Source organism: Vulpes vulpes, chromosome 13, assembly GCF_048418805.1.
Source record: "Vulpes vulpes isolate BD-2025 chromosome 13, VulVul3, whole genome shotgun sequence".
NCBI classification, from domain to species: domain Eukaryota; kingdom Metazoa; phylum Chordata; class Mammalia; order Carnivora; family Canidae; genus Vulpes; species Vulpes vulpes.
In genome coordinates this window covers 122,929,785-122,956,848 of record NC_132792.1, presented here as the reverse complement: position 1 = coordinate 122,956,848, position 27,064 = coordinate 122,929,785, and the positions used below count along the sequence as shown (strand labels likewise).

The window sequence follows — 27,064 nt, the reverse complement described above, 5'->3', positions numbered from 1 at the left end:
ATATTTCATTGTAGTTTTGATTTGCATTTTCCTGATAATGAGTCTTTTTATGAGTCTGTCTGTTGGCCATCTGTATGTCTTTGGAGAAATGTGTGTTCATGTCTTCTGACATTTTTAAAAAATTTTTTAAATTTATTTATGATAGTCACACACAGAGAGAGAGAGAGAGAGAGAGAGAGGCAGAGACATAGGCAGAGGGAGAAGCAGGCTCCATGCACCGGGAGCCTGACGTGGGATTTGATCCCGGGTCTCCAGGATCGCGCCCTGGGCCAAAGGCAGGCGCCAAACCGCTGCGCCACCCACGGATCCCCTTCTGACCATTTTTTAATTGCATTATTTGGGGTTTTTTTTTTGGGTATTGTGTCAGTTTTTTGTGTGTATTTTGGATACTAACTCCTATGATATATGTCATTTGCAAATATCTTCTCCCATTCAGTAGGTTGTCTTTTAGTTTTGTTGATTATTTCCTTTGCTGTACAGAAACTTTTTATTTTGATGTAGTCCCAACAGTTTAATTTTGCATTTATTTCCCTTGCCACATATCTAGAAAAACACTGCTACAGCCAATGTCAGAGACATTCCCTGTGCTCTCTTTTAGGGGTTTTGTGGTTTCACGTCTCACATTTAGGTCTTTAATCCATTTTGAGGTTTTCTTTTTGTGTATGGTATAAGAAAGTGGTCCAGTTTCATTCCTTTATATGTAGTTGTCCAGTTTTCCCAGCACCATTTGTTCAAGAGACTTTCTCCACTGGATACTGTTCTGGTTTGTCAAAGACTAATTGTCTATATAATTGTGGGTTTATTTCTGAGTTTTCTGTTTTATTCCACTGATCTGTGTCTATTTTTTGTGCCATGCTGTTTTGATTACAATAGCTTTGTTTATATAACTTGAAGTCTGGAATTGTGATACTTCTGGTTTTGTTTTTCTTTTTCAAGATTGCTTTGGCTATTCAGGGTCTTTAGAGATTCCATACAAATTTTATTTTTTAATTTTAACTTTAAGGTTTTCTTTTTAAAAAATTTTTTTTAGATTTTTAAAACTTATTTATTCATGATAGACATAGAGAGAGAGGCAGAGACACAGGCAGAGGGAGAAGCAGGCTCCATGCCGGGAACCTGACGTGGGACTCGATCCCAGGACTCCAGGACCACACTCTGGGCCAAAGGCAGATGCCAAACCACTGAGCCACCCAGGGATCCCCAACTTTAAGGTTTTCTTTTGAGAGAGCTTGCATGAGCAGGAAGGAACAGAGGGAGAGAGAATCTCAAGCGGACTCTGTACTCAGTGTGGAGCCCAGCATGGGGCTAGATCCCACAACCCTGAGATCATGATCTGAGCTGAAACCAAGAGTTGACTGCTTAACCAATTAGCCACCCAGGTGCCTCAGAGATTCCATACAAATTTTAGGATTGTTTCTCTCTGAATGCTACTGGTATTTTGATAGGGATTACATTAAATCTGTAGATTGTTTTGGATAATATAGACATTTTAACAATATTTGTTCTTTGAACCCATTAGCATGGAATGAATGTCTTTCCATTTCTAGGTATCATCTTCAGTTTCTTTCCTTGGTGTTTATAGTTTTCAGAGTACAGGTCTTTAATACTCTTTGGTTAAGCTTGTTCCTAGGTATTTTATTATTTTTGTACAATTATAAATAGGATTGATTCCTTGATTTCTCTTCTTCATTACTGGTGTATAGAAATGCAACAGATTTCTTTGCATTGATTTGGGTCCTGTGACTTTAACTGAATTTTTTTCTTTTTAATTAGAGAGTGCATGCCTGGGTGAGTGGGGGTAGGGGCAGAGGAAGAGCTCGAATCCTCTTTCAGACTCTGCAGAGCCTGGTGAAGGACTTGATCCCAGGACCCTGAGACCATGACCTGAGCTGAAATCAAGAGCCAACTGCTTACCTGACTGAGCCAGCCAGGTGCCCCTTAACTGAATTTTTTTTTAATCAGTTCCAGCAGTTTTTTGGTGGAGTCTTTCGGGTTTTCTACATAGAGTATCATGTCATCTGTAAATAGTTAAGTGTTTTACTTCTTCCTTACCAGTTGGGATGCTTTTAACTTATTTTTGTTGTCTGATTGCTGTGGCTAGGACTTCTAGTACTGTGTTGAATAAAAGTGGTGAGAATGGACATTCTTGCCTTATTCCAGATCTTAGGGAAAAAACTCTCAACTTTTCCCCATTACAGATGGTGTTAGCTGTGGGTTTTTCATTAGATGATCTTTATTATGCTGAGGTATGTTCACTCTAAACATACTTTGTAATGGATATTGTACTTTATCGTGCTTTTTCTGCATCTGTTGAAATGATCATATGGTTTTTATCCTTTCTCTCATTTATGTGATGTATCATGGTTGATGTGTGGAATACTGAACCATCCTTGCATCCTAGAATAAATCCCACTTGATTGTAGTGAATGACTTTTTTAATGTATTATTGGATTCAGTTAGCTAGTATTTTATTGAGGATTTTTGTAGCTATGTTTATCAGAGATATTGGCCTGTAGTTCTTTTTTGGGGGGTAGTATCTGTATCTGGCTTTGGTATCAGGGTAATGCTGGCCTCATAGAATGAATTTGGAAGTTCTCCTTCCTTTTCCACTTTTTGAAATGGTTTGAGAAGAATAGGTGTTTGGTAGAATTCACCTGTGAAGCTGTCTGGTCCTGGACTTTGTTTATTGGGAGTTTTTTTTATAACTGATCAATTTCATTGCTGGTAATCAGTCTGTTCAAATCTTCTGTTTCTTCCTGCCTCAGTTTTGTTAGATCATATGTTTGTAGGAATTTATCCATTTCATCTAGGTTGTCCAATTTGTTAGCATATAGTTTTTCATAATATTCTCTAAAAATTGTATTTCTGTAGTGTTGGTTATTATTTCTCCTCTTTCTTTTGTGATTTTAAATTCTCTCTCTTTCTCTCTCTCTGATTCTGGTTAGAGATTTATCAATTTTGTTGATCTTTTCAAAGAACCATCTCCTGGTTTCAATTGCTTCTATTGCTTTTTAGTTTTCTGTATCATATATTTCTTCTCTAATTTTTATTTCCTTCCTTCTGCTAGTTTTGAGTTTTGTTTGTTCTTTTTCTAGCTCCTTTAGGAGTAAGATTAGGCTGTGTATTTGAGATTTTTCATTCTTCTTGAGGTAGGCCTGTACGGCTATAAACATCCTTTTTAGAACTGCTTTTGCTGTATCCCAGAGGTTTTGGACTGTCATATTTTCATTTTCATTTGTTTCCATGTAATTTTTATTTCCAGAGTAGGAGTTATTTCTAACACATGATGAATTTTAACATCACAGTTTTGGGCATAAAAGGCCAAACTCAAAGAAATATAGGCTGTGTATTTCCATTTCTGTGAAGTTTACAAACAGGCAAAATTCACTGTACTGTTTAGAAATACTTAGGTGGTAAAACTCTAAGGAAAAGCAAGTATTTGTCTTTATTACTATGAAAGTGGGACAGGAGGACCTTCTGAGCTACAGGGTTGTTTCATAATTTCATTTAATTGTATATTTATGTTTTGTGTACTTTGTTTTTCAGTAAGATAAACAGTTTTTTTTAAGATTTTATTTATTTATTCATGAGAGACACACACAGAGAGAGGCAGAGACACAGGCAGAGGGAGAAGCAGGCTCCATGCAGGGAACCTGACATGGGACTCGATCCCGGGTCTCCAGGATCAGGCCCTGGGCCGAAGGCGGCGCTAAATTGCTGAGCCGCCTGGGCTGCCAAGATAAACAGTTTTTAAAACTGGAATGTAATTTGTCCTTTTTGATGGCTTATTTATATAAGAGGATATTCTTAGGTTTTCAACAAGCTGTTTTCTTCTGGTATTTGTAAGTCTTTTTTCAATTTTTATTTAAAGATTTTAAGTAATCTCTACAAGGGTCACATGCTCCACCAACTGAGCCAGTGAGGTGCCCCTGGGAATCTCTGTATTTGCAAATCACATTGACTAAACCCAGATTTAGAGTAGTTTCACATAGAACATCTCAGACTTCCAACCCTGTTTAACACAACAGAAGATACTAATCTTTATCAAAATGGAAGCTAAGTTTGGTGTCTCTCTGCCTTCCATTGTCATCAAAGTTCTGATATAAACACCTGAATCTTCTGATGCTTTTATTGTTTCTCTTATCCTGCTTATTAACAAGCAACAGTATCTTCACATGAGCTTTACTGATGATACTCTTCCTTCAAAATCTTGTGACCAACTTGGTTTTTTAATATTTCTAATAACTGTTCATTCAAACAAGTTAAACTACATGTAAGGCAGGACTTAAAGTTATAAATGAAGCATAAAATATTTACATAACAGAGAATTAAAAGGCCCACATAGAAGTTAGGTAAAGAAGCCTGGGCACTAATGAGTCCCCAGGTTAGATCCTTGCCTGTACTCTCCTTTCTGTCCCTTGCTTCTAATGGGCATTGGAGGTGAGGGTGGTAGAAGGGTAATTATGTTAGAAAAATGGGAAGCACTGAAAGGTGGGAAATAAGTGAATGAATGAGTCTGGGTAAGATAAGCAAGGATTCTATTCTGGCTACAGTTTCAGAAAGAAATTGAAGTGAAAGAAATTAAAATATAAATCATATTAATAAGCCTTAAAATGAAAAAAAAGTATTTTAACAAGACTTATGTGGAAGATATTTATATAGCTTGGGGTTATAGTAAGGGGTGTTGGGGTTGGTGGGGCACCAAGGACGATAGGGCTGGAATAGGTGTGTACATTATGTATGTGTGCATAAATATGCTCATGAACACATCTTGAAATTTAGGGAAATCATCACAGGGATAGGAATTAGGTTAATTTTGAAGGAGTATGGTCAGTTGAGTGAAAATGCAGAGTTGCAACTCAGTGCCATACTGAAAGGAGCATAAGTGATGGTGGGAAGAAAGAAGAAAGAGTATACGTGGGTGTAAATATCAAATGTGATCAACCTAGTGTGTGTGAGTCCTGCCTGAAAATTCCTCTCAAGACTGTTAAATAAGAGATTATGGCTTCCTCAAATAGAGGCAAAATGTTCTCTGTAACCATTATAAATTCCTTGGTTTTATATTTCAGTAATTATCCCGTAAGTCGTGTTTTTTTACCTTTTGAATTTTTATTAGGGGTTGTGCATTCATGACGGTACCTGGAAGTCTGCAGTTTATGGTTTTGGAGATCAGAGTAATTTGAAAAAACTGCGAAACGAGTCAAATCTGAAACCTGTCCCAATTGTTGGTCCAAAATTGAAAAGAAGGTATATTAACTCAAAATCTCTTCTTTAGTATATCGAGTCTAAGTATATTGCTGTTAGTGTGGTTATTAATAAAGTATGCCACTTAGAAAAGCCTGAGACTGTTGTAGTGAGTTCAGGATTATCTTCCTAGCTAAATAAAATATAATTAATGTATTATCCTAAGCTTAAGTACTTCATATGTAATAATATATTTGTATTCTGGAATAAAATGGATTTTTGTGCCTTTTTTCACTATCATTTTCAAAATCAAATATCAGTTAAATTTTATGCAGTAAAACTGCCATTTTAAAATGTGATTGTGAAAACTTTTTATGTGAGAACTCTAAACTCATACTAGGGTTTGGCTGTTGAACATTCTTTTTATCAGTACCGTCTAAAGAGATTGATGGGGTAAAATATATTTGTCCTGTGCCCTTGGTGAAGAATACTGCTCTGTCCACTCGTCACTGGTTTGGTGCAGGTGTAGAGAACACAGGATAGATACTGAGAGAAATTTTAATTAAGAGTAGACCTGCCATCGCTTCTTGGCCTTTTGGCTAAGATCAAGTGAAGAGCAGACCTGCCATCTTTGTTGTCATTACTGCCCTGAGAAAAGCTCCATTTTTTATTCAGAAATTTGCCAAGTTAACTGTGAGTAGAGAAAATACAGCATACTCTTCATGGGTCTGTCTTACAGGTGGCCAATTTCTTACTGCAGAGAACTGAATAGCTATTCTATTCCTTTCTTGGGAGCGGATGTGTCTGTTGTGAGGCGGACTCAGCGTTACTTGCATGAGAATTTGGAGCAATCACCTGTAAGTGCATACAATTTAATTTAAACTTTTTTTTAATTTTTGGGGTTTTTTTTAAAGATTTTATTTATTTATTCATGAGACAGGCAGAGACATAGGCAGAGGGAGAAGCAAGCTCTCCCTACGGGGAGCCCAGTGCAGAACTTAATCCCAGAACCCTGGAATCACAACCTGAGCTGAAGACAGACCCTCAACTACTGAGCCACCCAGGCATCCCACGATTTAATTTTTAATGAAGAGTATTCTATTCATTATTGCTCCTCCTACCTGTTTAGGATTTTTATGTTTACAAAGCAAAAAAAAAGAAGGCTAAATTAATGCAGGTTTTGGTTTCTGGAAGTGTGAGAATCAGTAGTGTATAAAGCATTTTGCATTTTATGGGGGCAGATATAGCCTCCCCCATAATTCAAGTCTGGCCAGCTGCGTACCTTGTTAATGAAACAACAGCAGCAAATTTCGTCCAGGAAATGCTGGTGTCATGAACACCCAGCAACCCACTTGAGGGTTTTAGCTTCAAGGATACTCTGTTGCTTGTGGAGATGTCTGAATTCTTATGTCTTTCAACCTCCAACCTTTGGAGTGACATTCCTTTTGGTGAGGGAAGTGATTGCCCCCATTTCTGAGACTTGAAGAGGAAACCATATCTCAATTTAAAAGATTATTTTCTCTATTTAAAAGATTCTTTAAATCTTTTATTTAAAAATTATATTCTCCATTTAAAAGATTATTTTCTCAATTTAAAAGATTATTTTCTCAAAGAAGTTGTAAGTAGAATCTGTATTTTATAGTAGGTAATCACTAAATTTAGATATGTTCATGTGGTCTTTTTATGTATGGATCATGGGGACTTTTGTGTTCAGGTAGAGGAAGCTAATTATCATTTGCAACAATTTCTACTATAAACAATATGCTTCCAGTGTCTGGTTTCTAAACAAGCTTTTAAAGCATAACATGTTCATAAAGTGGAAACTGCTTTTGCTCAGTGTTGGTGACTATGGAGTAAGTTATAAATATCTAACATTATTGATTTCCTCAGTCTACAAAAGTAGGGAGTAACCTTCTGACCTCGCATCATTATCCAGGTTCAGTATGCCGCTTACGTGACTGTGGGAGGCATCACCTCCGTTATTAAGCTGATGTTTGCAGGACTTTTCTTTTTATTCTTTGTGAAGTGTGGCATTGGCAGACAGCTTCTCATAAAAGTAAGTGATACTTTTATGAAATTAGGTCTTTAGAAATATTTTCCATGAGTTTAAAAAAAAAATATCACTGAGGGTTTTGTTTTGTTTTGTTTTTTCCTTTAGTTTCCATGGCTCTTCTCCTTTGGTTATTTTTCAAAACAAGGTCCAACACAAAAACAGGTAACCCTTCCTTTTGTATACAACTCTTTAATAATTTATTTTTTTATTTTTCCTCAATGCGTTTACTATAACAGGTAAGACTTGAGCACTTACTGTGTTTCAGTATGCTTTTATGTTTGTCACATAAATTAGGTGGCTTAGTCTCTTAAAACACCTTAGAGTGGGTATTCTCTCCACTTTACAAATGAGAAGCCTGAGGCACAAAAGCTAGGAAACTTGCCCAGGGTCCTACAGCGAACGAAGCCATGGCCAAGCCGGGGTGGGATCCCAGTCATCTGGCTCTAGAGTCTTACTCTCTTCCTAGAGGCCTCAGAAATGTTTAGTCTTCATTTTTCTCCTCCACACCTCCTCCTTCCCAGTATTTCCCTTCTCTTTCCTCTTCTGTGCACGCCAGGCTCATTCCTGTCATGGTTCACGGACCCCAGGGCAGACCCTGGTCAGGAGCGCGGTCTGCTGGCACCAGGCACCACTGGGGAGGTGCCCTCACTGAGAGGATGGGCATGAGGCCAATGCTTCTTCCCCCTCCCGCTGGAACGGTAGCACCATTGGCTGATCCTATCGCTTATAATTAGCCATCTGTTCATCTCCTGTCCTGGGGTTTTCTCAGCATTCCCCCTCGCCCCAGACCCCCTGTGTCTGCAGTTTCAACTCCTGCTTCACTGATGGAGTTGAGAGCGTGGGTCGTGTGCCCCTCGGCTTCCTGCTCTCAGACTCACACCACTGCTCTCATCTTTACCTTCTCTGTTCCTCTCAGGAAAGGATTCTGTATGAGACAAATCCACCCCGTGGGCTCTTTAAAAATCAAGCACTTCTTGTGTGGCAGGCACAGAGCCAAGTGCTTTACACCATGACCACGTAGGTAGAGTTAATAGCCGCTTTGTATAGCCGAGGACGTAATCAGAGCGGGTGTTCCTGCCAAGTTCCTACAGCTAGAATGTGGCAGCCCTGAGAATCACTCCAGCCTGAGTCTTCACTGCTGACTTCCTCAGTTGATCTTTCACTGCCTCTCCTCATCCTATGCTCATGCCAACCCAGAAAGCAGTCCTTGGCCTTCCCTTACCCTCTACTGTCCCCTTGCTAGAGTCGACATTGGTCTTCATACTGCTGAGTGTTTTGAGTGCTGTGATCTCTGATATTGTTGTCTTTCTTGAAATACTCACTTCCTTTGGCTTCTGAGAACATCACTCTTCCAAGGGTCCACTCTGTTCCTCTCCTCCTCTGCTGTACCCTCACTTCTGAGGGGACTACTCCTTATGTGTTGACCTCCCCCCAGATTCCACCCTCAGCCCACTCACTGTCCCTGAGTCATCTGAGCTGTGTTCTCAGCAAACCTTCTTAGATCTGTAGATCACTTGGATGTGTCTCGGGTACTTGAATTGAACGTGTCAAAATCTGAACTTCTTTCCCCCAAACACTCCTCTTCTTTTACTTCCCATCTCTGTTGGGGGCACAGTCATTTGCACCATCACAAACATAGGCATAATTCTAGATTTTTCTCCAAACTCATCATACCCACCTTAGCTGAGGCTCTTAGCTCTCTCTTGTTTTATTTGTTTTATTTTTTATTTTTATTTTTTATTCATAGAGACAGAGAGAGAGAGAAAGAGAGAGAGGCAGAGACACAGGCAGAGGGAGAAGCAGGCTCCATGCAGGGAGCCCGACCCAGGGCTCAATCCCAGGTCCCCAGGATCACACCCTGGACTGAAGGCAGCACTAAACCGCTGAGCCACCTGGACTACCCCACTGAGCCACCCGGGCTACCCTCTCTCTTGTTTTCTTTTCCCTCTCATCCACAGTTGTGGTAAAGTACACAGAACATAAAATTTATCATCTTAACCATTTTTAAGTGCAGTGATATCAATACCGTATTCAAAATACTCATATTATGCAAATCCAAGTTGTTATGCAGCACATTTGTATTATTGTGCAACCATCCCCACTGTCCATTCCAGAACTTTTTCCTCTCCCAGAACTGAAACCTTGTCCCCACTAAACAATAACTTGCCTTTCCTCTCTTCCCCCTGCTCTTGGCAACCACTGTTCTACTCTCTCTTTGAATATGACCACTCTGGGTGCCTCATACAAGTGGTCACACAGTATTTGTCCTTCTGTGACTGGCTTATTTCACTGAGAATGATGTCCTCAAGGTCCATCCTCATGGTAGCAGGTGCCAGACTTCATTCCTTTTTAAGGCTGAATAGTAGTTCATTTTCACACACTTACATACACACACCACACACGCACAGACACCCCTCAAACACACAGACACAGACCCCCCACACACACACATAGACATCCCTCCTATAGACACAAACACACACACACACATACCATATATATGTACCCCATTTCCATTTATCCATCCATGGACACTTGGGTTACTTCCACCATTTGAATATTTTGAATAATGCTGCTTTGATCATGGGTGTGCAAATATATCTTTAGGATCCTCCTTTCAGTTCATTGGGGTAAATATCCTGACATGCAATTGCCGGATCCTGTGGTAATTCTTTTTTTTTTTTTGTAAATTTATTTTTTATTGGAGTTCAATTTGCCAACATATAGAATAACACCTAGTGCTCATCCCTTCAAGTGCCCCCCTCAGTGCCTGTCACCCAGTCACCCCCACTCCCTGCCCACCTCCCCTTCCATCACCGCTAGTTTGTTTCCCAGAGTTAGGAGTCTCATGTTTTGTATCCCTTTCTGATATTTCCCACTCATTTTTTCTCCTTTCCCCTTTATTCCCTGTCACTATTTTTTATATTCCCCAAATGAATGAGACCATATAATGTTTGTCCTTCTCCGATTGACTTATTTCACTCAGCATAATACCCTCCAGTTCCATCCACGTCGAAGCAAATGGTGGGTATTTGTCGTTTCTCATGGCTGAGTAATATTCCATTGTACACATAGACCACATCTTCTTTATCCATTCATCTTTCGATGGACACCGAGGCTCCTTCCACAGTTTGGCTATTGTGGCCATTGCTGCTATAAACATCGGGGTACAGGTGTCCCGGTGCTTCATTGCATCTGTATCTTTGGGGTAAATCCCCAGCAGTGCAATTGCTGGGTCGTAGGGCAGGTCTATTTTTAACTCTTTGAGGAACCTCCACACAGTTTTCCAGAGTGGCTGCACCAGTTCACAATCCCACCAACAGTGCAGGAGGGTTCCCCTTTCTCCACATCCTCTCCAGGGCTCCACACCATGTTACATTCCCATCGACAGTTCACGAGCGTGCCCATTGTTTCACATCCTTGCCAACACTTGTTTCCTGGGTTTATTTTAAAGTTTATTTTTAGTAATCCCTATACCTAGGGTGGGGTCAAACCCACAGCCCTGAGATCAAGAGTCACACACTTCATCAGCTGAGCCAGCCCAGTGCCCCCGTAGTTATTCTCACAGGTGAGAGGTGGTATCTATCGTGGTTTTGATCTGTACTTCCCCATCATTAGTGGTTGGTGTTGAGCATCTTTTCATGTGCTTATTGGCCATTTGTAGGTCTTCTTTAGAGAATGTCCCTTCAAATTCTTTGCCCATTTTTGAATTGGTTGTTTGTGTTTTTATTGTTGAGTTTTAGGAGTTATCCATATATGGATATGAATCCCTTATCAGTCTTCTCACTGCTAAGATCAAAGACAGATCTGACCTACTTCCCTGACCACTGCATGGTCAATGATTCTTACCTGGGATTGTATGTAGTAGAATGCCCCCGGGAGCTTTCCCAAATACATGTCCTGACCCTGCGTCTGGATCTTCTGATGCAGTAGGTGTGGAATAGGGCCTGGAAGTATAGAACAGTGGTTCTCAACTTTAACAAAGAGCCCAAAACCAATGACAGAGATTTGAGTGTGATTGGTTGGGAATGTGGCCTGAACATTGGGCTTTTTTAAAAAGCCAGTTATGTTAATGTGCTGCCAAGGTTGTGGTCTCTAGTGTGGAGGTAGATGGGTTCCAAGTTAGGTTTGGGTGATTTTGATTCAGTTCATCTCTGGAGAAGTAAGGTCCTTGATCATCTAGTCCTGGATGGCAGATAGATTTCATTTTTCATGCCAACTCTGATTAATCGGTAGTAACAGCCTGGAGACTATTGAAAATTGTTCTGAAGCTGAACATATATGCCCATCCTGAGAGGATTGTGCTCAGGGAGGGAAGGAGACAAGTGCTGGCCTGTGTCAGACCTTGTCTGTACCTTTAACAGATGAGCGCCACCCTGTTCCACCATGATGCTGCGTACCTTCTTGTCTTTAAATGGTGGTTTCTCCTTTCTGGTGCCCACCCCACTGTCCTGTGTAGTACACTTCTGTTAGAGTGTCTGTGTGTACACACTTCAAACCCCGCCCTGTCCTCCCCAACAGATTTAGTAATACCCTCCTTTGAACAAGTCTTGCATCTTTTAATTCATGTCACATGTTGTTATTACATCTATATGTATATATACACACATGAATCCCCTACTGAACTGTCAGCTCCAGAAAAGATAGGAGCCATATTTTAATGATGTCTCAGTAATAAAAATTTGTTGACCACAACTGAATTCTTCATTACCTTATTTCTAAATTTAATGATTGTGAAAGATGACTTCTAGAATTTAATTTTTTGAGTCCTGTTTTTACATCTCCAAGTGGAACAATTCTGTATCGCCTATATTTCCATTGCTTGTTGGCTGTTTTTGTCTGATCTCCTCAAAGAGATATCTGAAACCAGATTACCACATTCGACTACTGCCACCAAACTAAAATAAAAACTACCTCCAGCTTTTCCTCTGAAACTTTGTTCTTGTGGTGCTGTCCTCACGTAGTCCCAGGCTAAGAACCGTCTGCACCACATCCCTCTTCCTCACCACCTTCCTCCCCCTCATCAAAACTTGCGTCTTCAAATAATTTATTTTTGCCTTGTGCCTAAAGGATGATAGAGCATTCTGGCAGAATGTTAATGTTTTCATCTATTGAAAATGTCTCCTATTGAGGTAGCATAGTAGGTTTTACTGTGTTCGGGGAGGAAATGACATATTTATTAAGTAAAGCCTTTGCCTGCTTTTTTCTCAGATGGATGCCGCCTCGTTTACAATGACATTCTTTGGTCAAGGATACAGTCAAGGCTTTGGTCCGGAGAAGAACAAACCAAATATGAGAATTTGTACTCAGGTGAAAGGACCAGGTAATTCACATATGACTTAAGAATCCTGGGGAGTTTTACATTGTCTTAAGGTATAAAGCAGTATTACGATGTTTTTTCCTTAAAGCTTAATAATTTTAGAAATAAATTTGCACAAATTATTTAATAATATAAATTATTCTGTTAAGGGAAGGATTGAAATTGTTATAATTTAATTTTATTAGCATAACCCTCCTGGTTTATTTTAGTATGATTTCATAATTCTGTGGCATATTTTAACATGAGTAAGAAAAGGCTGATTGCTATTTATTCTCATACTCATGGATCACTTTTTTTAAAAAGATTTTATTTATTTGAGGGGATCCCTGGGTGGCGCAGTGGTTTAGCGCCTACCTTTGGCCTAGGGCGCGATCCTGGAGACCCGGGATCAAATCCCACGTCAGGCTCCCGGTGCATGGAGCCTGCTTCTCCCTCTGCCTGTGTCTCTGCCTCTCTCTCTCTCTCTCTCTCTCTCTCTCTCTCTCTGTGACTATCATAAATAAAAAAATAAAAAAATAAAAATTTTATTTAATTTGAGAGAGAGAGAGAGCACAAGCAGTGGGGAGGGGGAGAGAGCAGAGGGAAAGGGAGAAACAGACGCTCTGCTGTGCAGGGAGCCCAATGTGGGGCTCGATCCCAGGACCCCAGGATCATGACCCAAGCTGAAGGCAGACACTTCACTCACTGAACCACCTGGGTGTTCCTCAATAGTCACTTTAAAGCAGTGTAGTTATAAAGCTGTGGGCCAAGGTTTCTTTGTACTCTGTAAACACCCTAACATTGTTTGTAAAATGTGTGTGCCCATGCGCATTTTTCTGGGGAGGGTAAAGCTTTTGATGGGTGGTTGAAAGGATCTGTCACCCAAAAAAAGTTCAAGAACTTTTGGCATACATTTGATAGAATCCTACAGAGACAGCCCTACTTGTGAATTCTAGTACAATTATCAGTTTAGATACCATCACCTCTGAGAGATGAGAGGGTGTCTGCTTTGCAGTTTTAGTCAAGCCAGATGGAAAAGGTATCTTTGTGCCTTCCCTTCTTTTCGAACTCCCTGCCAGGCTTTTTAAGATAATTTCACTGTATTTGTATTATTTGGCAGAATTGTAAACGCTAAAGTTCCACTTGTTTATAGACTTCTTTTAAAGCTACTTCTTCTTAAAGTTAGACTTCGTTTAAAGTTACTCAGTTCTTTTAAAGAAATGGAACCTTTTTTTTTTTAAGTGGAGCCTGGTGTGTTACTGGAGAAACAAGTGAGGATCATTGGCTTTGGACGTTGTCAGAGGCAGTGCAGCTCCCCGTGTGTGCCTGGCTTCCAGCCTGTGCCTCAATTGTCCTCATCTGGAAAGTGGGGATAAAAATAGGACTAACTTCATGTAATTGTTAGGAAAATTAAGTGAGGATAATAAAATTAAAGCACTTACTAACACATCCTAACTTAAACTAGTAAAGTACTAGTTAATTATTAGTTTTAGGTGGACAGAGTATTTATTGAGACAATTCTGTATACCTAGAGTTAGAGATAAAATCTACATTTGATTTTTGAGTGTTGTTGAATGCCTACTTCATTAAGAGTTTTCTTTGATCAACTGTGTTCTGCAGAGGCTGGCTACGTGGCTACCCCCATAGCCATGGTCCAGGCAGCCATGACACTTCTAAACGATACCTCTGATCTTCCTAACACGTGAGTCTACTTTCCTTGTGGTTTTCCTTGTTTTTATCTATGTCATATTTTAGCTTATTTTGATTCAGTTTTCAGGCATTGGGTCTACACATAAGCATTTACAGTACCTTTGATCCAAAGATACAGGTAAATTAAACATGTAAGAGGGATAGTTTCTTACTGGCCTAAGGACAGCACAGAGATAAAGTCAGCTGCTCAGAAAAGGTCCGTGTTGTCAAACGGTATTATCAAGAGCCTCTGGTCAGTCCTGATGATGCCCTGCTGGCAGTGGGGAGCCCAGAGGGCAAGTGTGCATTGATTCATGGCATCTTGGCTAGATGTTTATCAAGTAGACTCTGTTACTGGAGGATGTAGCCGCTACTGTAAAAGTAGGCCAACTTTAAAAATGAGTCTTGGACCTGCAGGCTTAGGAACAAATAAATATAGATAGGATCTAGAACAGTATGAAGTGAATCCTAATTAAAGTTTTTCAAATAATTCTACAGTTGACCCCCTACATAGTCAAAAACCCACATATGTTGTTGACATATATATTATATACTATAATCTTGTAACAAAGTAAACTAGGAAGAAGAAAATGTTAAAATCGTGAGAGAAAATACATTTATAGTGCTGTATGGTAAAAAAAATCACATGTAAGTGGACCCACGCAGTTCAATCCCATGTTGTTCAAGAGTCAGCTGTACCCAATTAGAAACGACAAATACCCACCATTTGCTTCAACGTGGATGGAACTGGAGGGTATTATGCTGAGTGAAATAAGTCAATTGGAGAAGGACAAACAGTGTATGTTCTCATTCATTTGGGGAATATAAATAATAGTGATAGGGAATATAAAGGAAGGGAAAAGAAATGTTGGGAAATATCAGGAAGGGAGACAGAACATAAAGACTCCTAACTCGGGGAAACGAACTAGGGGTGGTGGAAGGGGAGGAGGGCGGGTGTTGGAGGGGAATGGGTGACGGGCACTGAGGTGGACACTTGACGGGATGAGCACTGGGTGTTTTTCTGTATGTTGGTAAATTGAACACCAATAAAAATTAATTAAAAAAAAAAGAGTCAGCTGTACCATTTGAAAGCATTTAGCATTTTATAAAATGTCGGTCATTCTGTTTATTTTTTAATTTTTAATTTTTTAATTTTTTTTTAGTCATTCTGTTTAAAGAAACTTCTTTTTCATCCAGTTTAAGTCTTCTTTATGCTCTCATAATGATCTGTTGCCAAAGATGATTTCACCCAGGTCCTTTTTTATCCTCTCAAGTCTGAGCACTGACTTTATCAACAGCAGCATCGATGACCCTTGTGTCCCCTCAAACACACAGCAGTATCATGGGGGCAGTCTCACTAGAAGTGGAAACCCATCGAGATAGTTTGCTGGGCTGCTGGTTTCTTCCTGAGTTATGGCGCCTTGCTCATTTGGCTGAGTTTAAGAATGGAACCCAAACTAGTTTATGGTGGAGTGAAGGTTTTCATGAGTGCTGATGGCTCGATGGCTAGGCCTCCAGCTAATGACACTACAACAGAAGAGGGCCAGAGATGGCTTTGTGCACTGTTTTTATCTTGTTCTTGTCTTACAGGGGCGGGGTCTTCACACCTGGAGCAGCCTTCTGCAGAACAAAGTTGATTGACAGACTCAACCAACGTGGCATTGAATTTAGTGTCATTAGCAGCTCTGAAGTCTAAACATTTGAAGAATTAACTGAAGGCATAGAATGCATGAATTAACGGCTTTTTTTTTTAATGTAAAATTTGAAATTCTTCTGTATCCTGACTGTATGTAAAAAAGATTGTCAAATCTAAAATATATACACATTAAAAGCAGGAAATTGTGCTCACTTACCCTAAATTTCAAATCTTAGCTGGCTTTGTGATTTTATTGCTGTGAGAGAACTAATACTGACTTTTTCATTGGAGAATTCATGCTCAGTTCCTCTGAGTGAACTGACAGACCAGAGGTGAGGTGGGTGCCTCTCCGTGCTGCCGACAGGCTGCAGACAAGGCCCGCAGGCTGGTGTTCATGGAGGCAGGGACTGCTGCTCCCCTTGCCTAGATGTTGAATGGGATCTCACCTTCAGATGAATTTCTCTACATACTGTTTGGGCCTTTGCCAAGTGAAACTACATTTAAAATTTTTATTTTAGCTTAGTTTTTCACCCATCTACACTGATTTTTTGACTGTTACCTAAGTTGAATAATAAAGGATTGTCATTTGAACAGTGGCTTTGTGTTTGGACCTGCCCTAGGTATTTGAGGGTAGGGGTCTGACCTGTGTACTGCTCATAACTGGGCCTGTCATTTGTTTTCTCTGGTTCTGTACCTGTGATTGGTTTCAAAGATAGAGCTGGTAAGTTTCTGTTCTTTTCATTGCCTGACCAGAAGTGAATTTCTTTATTTTTTTGTATTTTAACTAGGTTTTCCCCTGAAGCCCTAAAATAAGGCAAAGGACTTTTTCCTTTGGTAATAAGCATATGATAAACACATACATAGTGTTCTGTGCCATTTGCTACATAAAGAGGACACAGCCACTGCCTCTATGAAATTTCTACTCTGCATTGAGAAGCATGGCACAGATAAGAACATGAGTTGTCTGGAGGGAGCCTCCTGTGCTGCCTGAGGCTATCAGCAGAGGCTGTCTAACTTGAAGAGGGAGATTTATGGTGTATGCTCCATCCTCTGCCCTGGCCTGGGTTGGGTCCTAATTGGTGGGCTGGTAGAAAAGTTTTTATCCTCTCTAAAATCAGGAAGGTGTTCAGGAGCAACAGAGGCCATGACCAGCCCCGGGACAGAATCCTGACATGACAGTGGGCTCCCCAGTGGCCCCCGCAGCTTGCGGGCGGGAGGTCTGCAGGTTGGAGCTGAGGAATCTGTGGTTCAGGTGTGCACTGGGAGCCTCTGGGTGAGGCTGCCGGTTGTGTTCTTCCCAGCTTGGTGGCGTGTGTTGTGTCCGGCTCTGACATGGACACTGATGTACATAGAACCTGTGTGACCTTCCTCTAGCTTGAGATACAGGTGTGTCTCATCCAGATTTCTTTTTAACCCCCAGGGCTCCTCAAGCTGCTTTTTTGCAAAAAGTATATTACTTCTGCAGTTATTTCTGCAGATGGTTAAAGAACTTTGAGGCTCAGCCCAGGAGGTAGAAGAAGCCTTCCCGTCTTCCTGTGGCCTCACAGCTGCTTTGCCTCACTGACAGGCTTTCCAGACCCTGGTTCCTGCTGCCATCACCGCCTGGAGCTCCACCTGTAAGCTGTAAGCTTTCGAGTTATTCTTTAGTTGCATGTACACTAGTCCTGAACCTGAGCTGCAGATAGAACCGAAGCCTCTCTGAGAAGCCTTGGGTCCTGTTATTTTGCAGAAATGACCAGCCCAGATTCCCGCCTTCCTAGGGAGACTCCTTTTGGAAGCCATTGCTAGACTGTCCTGCCAGCAGAGTTTCAGGTTTCTCCTGTTTGATCTCCCTAACTTCATACTCCAGAGAACAAGGACTGGGGTTGTTACTTCTTTTTCCTCCTTCCTGGGTTCTTATGCTTCTGCCTGGGGCCGTTCTGCAGCAGCTGTTGCCATCAGGAATGGCACCTTCAGGGATCCCTGGGTGGCGCAGTGGTTTGGCACCTGCCTTTGGCCCAGGGCGCGATCCTGGAGACCCAGGATCGAATCCCACATCGGGCTCCCTGTGCATGGAGCCTGCTTCTCCCTCTGCCTGTGTCTCTGCCTCTCTCTCTCTCTGTGACTATCATAAATAAAAATTAAAAAAGAGGAATGGCACCTTCAGTCAGCCCAATGCTTGCTCACAGATGCCTGGACAGGCCTTGTTGATTTAATGTTTAAAGACTCAAAATGGGGGAGATGATTGTGCCAGACTCAGAGAATTGTCATGAATGAGCTACTATGTTTAGCACGTAGTCTAGAGCCCAGCACACAGAATTGCTCGTGGGGCCCCGCCGTCACTGGCAGGCTCCCCACAGCCTTTCCCCCGAGCACCCAGTGCCCGTCTGCCCTCAGCGGAGACCCGTCCGTTCTCCCTGGAACCTGGATCACCCAAGCCCAATTGCCAGCAGATTGCACTGGCAGCCTCTGCCTCTGCCACGTGGCCGCACCGCACAGGCCCCACTGCCGCTGCTCCCCCGCCCCCTATGGTTTCTAGATAAGCTTAGGAAAGCAGAGGAAGTAGAGGTAGAAGATCCAATTTGTCTGGAACAAGGATACAAAATGAGGGGTAAAATAACATTTGTCTCTAGGTCTGACAGCAAATTTTTCAAAACAGCTTTATTTGAACTTTCAAACTGTTGGATGTCAATGCTTGTCAGTGGCTTCAATGTGCCAGGCTCTGTTCTAAGGTTTACATTCACTCACCATCTGCACTTGGTACTATTCTCATGTCCCTATAATAATAATAATAATAAGGAATGGGGGGTTAACAAGGGGAAGGCATTTGCCTCAAACTGCAGCTGGGAAGTGACCGATTAGATAGGATTTAGCCCCAGACAGATGGGTCTCAACGCCCGGAGGGCCTCCCACTTCCAGGCCCACCTTCACATCACTCCGGATGTGAATTCATTTTCACATGACTTTAAACCAAATTGCAGAACAATGTGAGGAATGGGCTGGGTGCGTGGTGCGCACGGCTCGGCTGGTGGCCAAGTTCATCAAGCTCAGAGCTATGCGCGCTCCTCACAATCCTGGGGCGACCAATTGGCCTGTGGATGCTGCTGGGGACACAGCGGGCACGCTCTCTTCTCCTTTGCTATACGAGCAACATCGCTTCTCAGTCTCTGCAAACTGCCATCAAGCAGCTCCCCAACATCCCTCAGCCTCTGTGACTGTTGGTATACAAACGGTCGGAGCATCCTGTCATCTTCCTGAAAATAAAGCAAAGGGAGAAAGCGCCCATCGCCTCCCATCAGTGGAGTGAAAAGCGTGCAGGTGTGAGCAGGGTGCCCGGGATGGTGCCTGGGGCTGGTGTGTTATGCTGAGCTGCCAGCAGAGGCGGTGAGTCCTCCAGCACCGTCAGCCTCAATTGGTTGCTGTCAGGGAGACACGGGAGCAAATGTGGGCTTTTTGGTTTGGGATAACCTACATTCCTCCGACTGTTGAAGTTCTGAGGTCTGGCACGGACTGGGTTGGGTGGGGATACTCCATGGGTAGGGCAGGGGGACTGCTGTGTCCCCCGCCCCAGGGGAGCAAGTTTCGAGGGTGACGGCCAGCACCCAGCCTGTCCCTGCGGGGCCTGGCTCATCTGCATCACTAACCAAATGGCCACTCAGGTACCCTGGTCATTTTTTTCCCAATTCGTTTTCTATGTCTTTCTCTTAAAATCGTTGCTTATATATTCTAAATACTACTCCACGTAGTATTGATGATAATACAAACGGGCTGTGGCTTATTTTGAGCTTTGTTTATAGTCTTTCGCCTAACCAGTTTTTCTTTTGTTGTGACATAAACACAGAAACCAGTACTTGTAATGTGTTAGAGTGAATACACCTCCAGAAAGAGCTCTGCGTCTCCAGCCCCTCCTGGTCACTCCCTCTCTCTCTCCCCGCGGGGAGGCCTGACTCATGGGATAATCATTGCCTTGTCACCTGGAATGCAGCCCTAGACAGTCTCCTGCCTGTTTCTTGACCATTTATGGAGTCCCGTTGGATGGTATCTGCTGTGACTTGCAAGTCAGCACGGTCCGTGCTGAGACTCACCATGTTGCACGTGGCTAGGGTTCGTTTTCACAGCACTATGGTGTTCCTCAGTATTGTGGGACCCAGGAAATTTAACAAAAATCCCCTACCCCTGGACAAGCAGAGCAGGACTAACTCCATTTTGTGCTGCACCCGCCACCTCCTGTATGACCCCCACATGACCTGCTTATTGCTTAAGGCGCTGCCCCACCCTAGTCAAGCCGCTGGGCACACCCTAATCGGAAATCGGCTCATAACAATGTAACCCTGCTTTGTGCCCACCAAAACTGACCAAAGTAATAGGCCAGTTCAAATGGGTACTATAGGGTAAAATGTAATTCAATTGGCCACCTGCGTGTGGACCGACAGGACTGTGCAACTTTCTGTATATCCCATTGGCCACTGGCCCCTATAAAGCTGCTACGCCTCTTAGTCTCGGGGTCCAAGTCCCTGCTCCGCTGTGTCGGGTATACTTGGACCCAAGCTCGAGCTTGTAAATAAACCCTCGTGTGTTTGCATCGGTGTCGGCTCCTCAGTGGTTTCTCGGATTCGCAACCTTGGGCACAACAGTATGGGGGTGGGTGTGCACTGGGACATTTCCAGTTTGGGGTACTAAAGAGGGTGTTGTTAAGAGCAGCAGCCACTGCATATATAGGCATGGGTTTCTGCAGTTTTTCAGCCCCTTCCTCATTGAACCACAGGACAGGAAATTATCTGAGTGACTATTTCTCAATTCTTTCAAGAATGGTTTATGACAAGGGCTATTCTAGACACATAGGAGAGAAATGAATCCATTATATACATTGAATCCCTAGCAAGGTGGTTCTCAAACTTCAATTTAAGGCAGAGTCCACCTGGGGGGCTTGTTAGGGGCCAGATTAATGGGCCTCACACCACAGGCCTGGTTTAGGAGGGTTTGTATTTCTAAAACCACTGATGATTCTGAGGCTGCTGGCCGGGGACCACACTTTGACAACCTCTGCTTCAGGGCATGAAAGGCTGAATCCTCTGCAGAACCAGCTGACTCTCTGGAGGAGGGTGCAGGCTTCAGGAGTAGGCACATCTTCTACGTTTATTAGGTGAATGGCAAAAAAATGTTTCAAGTGGTGGTTCCAACTTCCACTCTTTCCAGCAGAGCATGAGCTTGTTTCTGTTGCTTCAGACCGTCAGGAAAAAGTGAGAGATGCCAGCAAATTTTATTTCTGTTTGCCATTGTCCATGAGGCTCTAGCCAGTTCAGCAAGGCAAGAAATACAAAGTATAAAGATTGAAAAGGGGAAAAACAAGATCCCATTACATTTCTTTGGGATTACACTGAATCTCAGAGAGACTTGACAAGATTTGTAAGAGCTAATCTTCCAAACCAGGGAGACATGGCATGGTTTGCTCTTTATTTATATCTTCTTCAACATCCCTCAGGCAAGTTTTTAAATTCCCTCCATAGAAGTCCATAGTTTTATGGTAGTTGTAGGCCTAAGTACTTTATTTGATACAATTATAAATGGCATCTTTTATACGAAGCAGTTCTATTTGATACTGTTATATTCAAATGCAGTTAATTTTTAAGTGTTGATTTTTCAGCAACTTTGTGATTCTTTTAATTTATAGATTCTTCTGAATTTTTAATTTGCATTAACATGTCCTCTGGGAATAAAAACAGAGGCAGCATGGAGTGGTATAGACTGTGGAGTGACCTTGCTGGGTTTGGAGGTTGGGCCTGCTGCTTAACCAGGCATGTGTCCTCACACAGGTTACTTACCCCTCTTGTGCCTTAGGCCATGAACTGCAAGATAAGGCTAATAATTCCTACCACATCGGGTTGTTGTAGAATTGAGTTAGTAACGGTAAAGCATTCAATAAATACTGTATAAATACGTGCTATTGCTACTGGGATGTTTTTCCCCTTTTCTTTCTTTCTTTTTTTTTTTTAATTTATTTATTTATGATAGTCACACAGAGAGAGAGAGAGAAGCAGAGACACAGGCAGAGGGAGAAACAGGCTCCATGCACCGGGAGCCCAACGTGGGATTCGATCCCAGGTCTCCAGGATCGCGCCCTGGGCCAAAGGCAGGCGCCAAACCGCTGCGCCACCCAGGGATCCCTGTTTTTCCCCTTTTCAATCTTTATACTTTGTATTTTTTGCCTTGATGAACTGGCTAGAGCCTCAAGGACAATGGCAAACAGAAATAAAATTTGCTGGCATCTCTCACTTTTTCCTGACGGAAAGGAAAAGCATTCGGTGATTTGCCATGAAGCATCGTGCTTACTCCGAGTTTAAGATTGCCTTTATCAAAGTAAGGAATGCACATTGTATTCCTGATATGCTAAGAGTCTTTATCATGGTAAGATGCTGAATTTTGGGGCGCCTGGGTGGTTTAGTTGGTGTCTGCCTTCGGCTCAGGTCATGATCCCGGGGTGTTGGGATCTGGTCCCGTGTCGGACTTCCTGCTCAGCGAGGAGTATGCTTCTCTCTCTGCCCTTCCCCTCACTTGTGATCTCTCTCTCTCAAATAAATAAAATCTTAAAAAAAAAAAATAGATGCTGAATTTTATCACACACATTTTCTGAATCTGAAGTATCTTACTTGGTTTATAACAATAAACCAAATTTGCATTTCTGGGATACTCTGTAAATCACAAAGTAAATGAATGGCCATATTGGGAACCAGCCAGATGTTTATTTGACTAAAAAAGCAAAAGCAAAGACGGATGCGCAAGAGAGCAGGGGACACACTGCTCAGGCCTCCGCCCGCTCTTTTGCTGAAACACACACACCTCCCCAAGCTCAAGAGATGCAGGTCCCTCAAATGCCTAAGTTTAATGCAGAGAGATTCCTTTTGCTTGCAAGATTCTGGTTACTTACAGGAGGTTTATAATGTCTCAGTCTGAGAAACCGTCCTCTTGCCGTGTTCATGCTTTGGTAGAAGACCTTGAGAGCATTGGCTAACTCCCTGTCGGAGCTGGCTGCTGGAGGAGCCGGCCTGTCATTCTTGGCTCTGGCTGCCAGCAGGTGTGCTGTGCTCTGAGTTACCTTCAGGGCATCTGAAGGCTCATGTGCTGCGGAAGTGAGAAAAGATAATATGTATTTAATCCTCTGCTTCTCCAAGCGTCTATGTGTTTATTTTGGCAGTGTTCTACATCAGCATTTATCAAGCACCCATTGAGACGCCTCCAAAAGAAATCTTACCAGGCAGAAGGGGGAGAAAAAAGTCTTTTTTTTTTTAAAGATTTTATTTATTCATGAGAGACACACAGAGAGAGACAGAGACACAGGCGGAGGGAGAAGCAGGCTCCCTGCGGGGAGACTGATGCGGGACTCGATCCCTAGACCCCGGGATCATGCCCTGAGCTGAAGGCAGACACTCAACCGCTGAGCCATCCACGTGCCCCTGAATTTTTTTTTTTTTTTTAAAAAACGAGATCCAGATCAACTCATTAAAAAGGAAGTTTCTCAGAAATACAAACACACATCTCAGATGTAGGAGTTTAAAGAAAAAGTAAACCACCAAGACGTGGGCTGCCTCTCACCTTGTTGGGGAGAACCAACTTTCTCAAGTGCTTGTCTGAGAAGCACATTCTCCTCTCTCAAGGCTCTGTTCACGTTCCGGAGCTGTTCCGTCTCCTGTTCTAACTTGAGCAACTTCATATAAAGTTCTGAAGTCTGATCTGAAGTGGTCTACAAAACACATGTCCGTTTAGCCTTTTGCTGGATTATTTGCATACCCTTTGGGACTGGCAATTTTTACTACTGGGAGACAACTAGATGGGGTTGGGGAGGTGAGCAGGGTGTAAGCTCCTCCAGGAACAGAAAATCAAGAAAACACTTGTTTAGGGAAGGCACATCAATGATCCCTAAGCGGCTATCACCTAGGATTTCTTGGTCCTTTGCCAAAATGTGCACACCTGGCCTGTATCCACCAATGTGGAAATTTTCTTGGTGTCCACCATGACATGGCCTTCACTTGTGACCATGAGGTCTGGTTGAGAGCAGCTCAGTTGGGCGCAGCCTTCTGCAATGTGAGGGAGACATCATCAAGGAAAGAACCTCACCACTATCTGGCCCCATTGTGGTGTGAAGAGATGTAAACCCTATAGTCACCTGTGGACAAGAACCCAGGGACCTGGGAAGATGGCTCATGGCTGTTAGGACCCCCTGACCCCTCCCACTTCCTCCCTCCCTCAGCAGCCCTAGATACCGTGACATGCTAGCCAAGTGGAGTGCATTGTACAAAAGGGGAAGTAACCAGGGTACCTTGAAGACCCCATAAATCGACAATGAGAGCATTTGTTTGTAAATAATTCAGAAAGTCCTGAGATGCATTTAAGGCTGTAAATTGGACCGTTTCTTCTATTTGGGGATTCACAATTTTCCACACAGGCTTGGTATAGAAAGTGCTTGAAAGATCATACATTCTGTAACTGAGAAAAGGACATAAAACACGATTTAAAACCAGAAGGGACACATTTATGAGGAAAAGGATCAGATGAGCCAGAGAAGGATGGCTGGCATTGGTCTGTTGATGCAGGATGACCTGTGATTGCTTCTCATGAGCACCGCCGCAGCATCTCAGCCACGGCCCACAAGTAGCATCACTACGTGGACAGTATTACACGTCTAACAAAAAGGAGATGGGCTTTGATAGATACTTTCTACTTCCATAATCTAAAACTGTCAATTTTCCACGTGAGGTGGTGGTTTGACTTCTGGCCTTCAAAGCTTCCTTTTATCGATTTATCCTTCAAATCTCTTTAGCCCAATTAAGCCTATCTGGTGCTTTTGCCATACTGTGATACAGTCCCTTTGTTTCAAACTCAGAAAAACCTATTCCATTTAGATAATAAGCTTTACTGAATATTCCATCAGGTCATTAAAATTTCTGATTACTGCATCAACCACTCTTCTAAGATCAGCACACACGGCTTACAGCCCAGCAACCCATAGGGATATGGGACCTCTGTTAAACAGAAGGGGAAATACTCATTTCGGGGTTGAGCAAGGAGGGAAAATTAAGAAAATTTCATAATAGGCTCGTTTTTGATATTTGAGGAAAGACTTCCTCCCACCAGGGCCCTGGGGGTGGGTGGTGTGTGCACACAGTTCAGTGGGGCAGGCTGGTACCCCATCTGAATGCCCCGCTCCGCGCCTTCCTTGAGCCACTTGATGCCAAGGCACCGCACAAGGCCAATCTGGAAATCCATCCTCTTGCCCAGCAACTCCGCAGTGTCAATAACCACATCCTCCTCACTGCATGCTCTGCAAACAGAGGAGAACATGGGCCGTGGGTTAGCCTGGGCCCAAGGGAGTTAGCATTGTGTTGTCATAGGCGGTTATTGAGACCTCCTCAAGAGATGGCCACCCTCCCTGAAGGAAAGACAGGGGGTGTTACCAGCTGCAGAATTCATTCATTCAAGAAACATTCAAGGACCTCATAACCCTCTCGAGAAGGAGAGAGTGATATAACCACTTTGTACAATAAATGGGCTAGCATTGGAGACCCAGGTAGGTGCCCAGTGGGAGAGAGGGGCTGTCACCCAGGGAGAGCCAGCTGGCTGCCATCTTCCTTGGCGACCTCTTCATAGTCCAGAGTCAACTCCAGGCCTACAAGTTCGCAAACCAATTTGGAGCACTTTCCAACAGCAGCCATCTCACACCAACCTCACATCAAGCTCCCACAGACAAAGCCTATAAACCAGGATGCCACCTGATTAAGTGGCAGCGAGAGATCAACCACCCAGATCCCAGAAGCCCGAGGTGGCCCAGTGATCAGAAGGCTTCGTAGAATCCCCACCAAGATGGCGGGTCAATGGTCAGCTTGGTCCCTGGGGCTCAGGACCTCACAGTCCCCTTGCCCCCTTCCTGTGCCTGTTGCTTCTTCAGAAAGACAAAATGGCAGCCGTGGGCACCTGAGGGAACTGAGCCTCCAGACCAGAGCCCCTGCCACCTGCCTCTTCGCTTCGTATTGCTAAGAGATTTGGGCTTTTGTGGAAACTGCCCGAACAAAGGCACCTCAGTGTCTTACTTGAGAAAAGGAACCAAAAAAATGACCGAAGCCTATACCCAGGATGGAGAAAGGATGAACTGGGAATGAGCTTTCTGCTTCTGGCTCCAGGGCCTCTTCACAAGGCTCTGGAAGATTCCAGGTTGGCCGGCTTGGTCGCCATGGCAAAAATCATTTGATGAAGCCAAATGGTTACTGAATGACCAGCTGACCACCTCCTCTGGGGGAACTCAGGCACCCTACGAGCCCCGGACCAGGCCAGAGGAGAAGGGGACACCCACTGTCCCACCGGGGAGCAGGGCGTCACGCGGATGTGCAGCATAGCCTCCTCCGTCCCGTCGCAGCTCAGGAACTCCACCTGCTCCTCGAGTTTCATGCAATAGGCCAGCGGCTGGAGCCAGACGTGAGCCGAGCCCAGGTGCACGGCCTCGACGGGGTCCCAGAAAGGGTCGTCTTCCTGGGCCACGTGGCTGTCCTCCCCTTCTAGAAAGCGCTGGTAGAGTTCCTCCATCAGGAACTTCCTGTTGATAAACTTGGCTTTTGACCAAATCCACACCTGGAAACACAAAGGCGTTTCACCAGGGTCTGACCCCCGTCTCCGTCCACATTCACTCTTGGCCCGGCGCCTAGCGCAGCACCCCGGGGACACGGCCACGGCGGCCCAGCAGGGCCCTCGGGCAGCGCAGGCGAGGCCCGCGGTCCACGGGCACCAGCCCGACGTGTCCGCCGCCCGCTCTGCGGCACCTGGCACGCACTGAGGTTGCGGCCGCCTCGTTTGCTAATGAGCTGATGAAGCAGGGAGGTTTGCTGAGGTTAACCCCGGGGCCCAGAGTAATCAGGCGGAAGAGGAGGCGGCGGACGAGGTCGGGGAGACAGTGGCCGAAGCCGGTCTGGGAGATGCCCGGTGGCTGACTTGGGAGATGGCCTGTGATGGCCGTGAGCCTGGGAAAGTGGGGAAAGAGCCTGGGAAGCAGATGGGCCCTCAAGCCTCTGGAAAGCAAAATGGCTCTATGGGCCCCTTGCTTTTGGTGCAGGGAGGCCTGGGCTAGGCCTGTAGGCGGCAGAGCTGTGAGGTGATGGACATGTGAGCTCCCCCCACCCCTTGCCCCCCTGCCCCACAGAGCCTGCCAAGGGCTGTCCCCTCCCTGAAGCTGCTGAGCTAG

General features: G+C 43.7%; 2 protein-coding genes across 2 annotated transcripts in view; one reads left to right on the top strand and one right to left on the bottom strand.

Annotated features, from left to right (window-relative positions):
* SCCPDH (saccharopine dehydrogenase (putative)) overlaps positions 1 to 20,422 on the top strand; it is a 39,524-nt gene extending 19,102 nt beyond the window's left edge. The window contains exons 6-12 of the mRNA XM_026003422.2: positions 5,117 to 5,247; positions 5,924 to 6,041; positions 7,121 to 7,240; positions 7,343 to 7,399; positions 12,449 to 12,560; positions 14,157 to 14,238; positions 15,816 to 20,422. Coding sequence (XP_025859207.2) covers positions 5,117 to 5,247; positions 5,924 to 6,041; positions 7,121 to 7,240; positions 7,343 to 7,399; positions 12,449 to 12,560; positions 14,157 to 14,238; positions 15,816 to 15,921 — 726 coding nt within the window. The 3' untranslated portion in view covers positions 15,922 to 20,422. The remainder of the gene's footprint in view (positions 1 to 5,116; positions 5,248 to 5,923; positions 6,042 to 7,120; positions 7,241 to 7,342; positions 7,400 to 12,448; positions 12,561 to 14,156; positions 14,239 to 15,815) is intronic.
* LOC112923431 (kinesin-like protein KIF28P) overlaps positions 18,894 to 27,064 on the bottom strand; it is a 57,273-nt gene continuing 49,102 nt past the window's right edge. Inside the window, exons 17-23 of the mRNA XM_072732805.1 lie at positions 26,183 to 26,457; positions 25,022 to 25,156; positions 24,155 to 24,321; positions 23,806 to 23,912; positions 23,431 to 23,578; positions 22,766 to 22,959; positions 18,894 to 19,094 (exon numbers count right to left, since the gene is read on the bottom strand). Of these exons, the coding sequence (XP_072588906.1) occupies positions 18,894 to 19,094; positions 22,766 to 22,959; positions 23,431 to 23,578; positions 23,806 to 23,912; positions 24,155 to 24,321; positions 25,022 to 25,156; positions 26,183 to 26,457 (1,227 nt within the window). The remainder of the gene's footprint in view (positions 19,095 to 22,765; positions 22,960 to 23,430; positions 23,579 to 23,805; positions 23,913 to 24,154; positions 24,322 to 25,021; positions 25,157 to 26,182; positions 26,458 to 27,064) is intronic.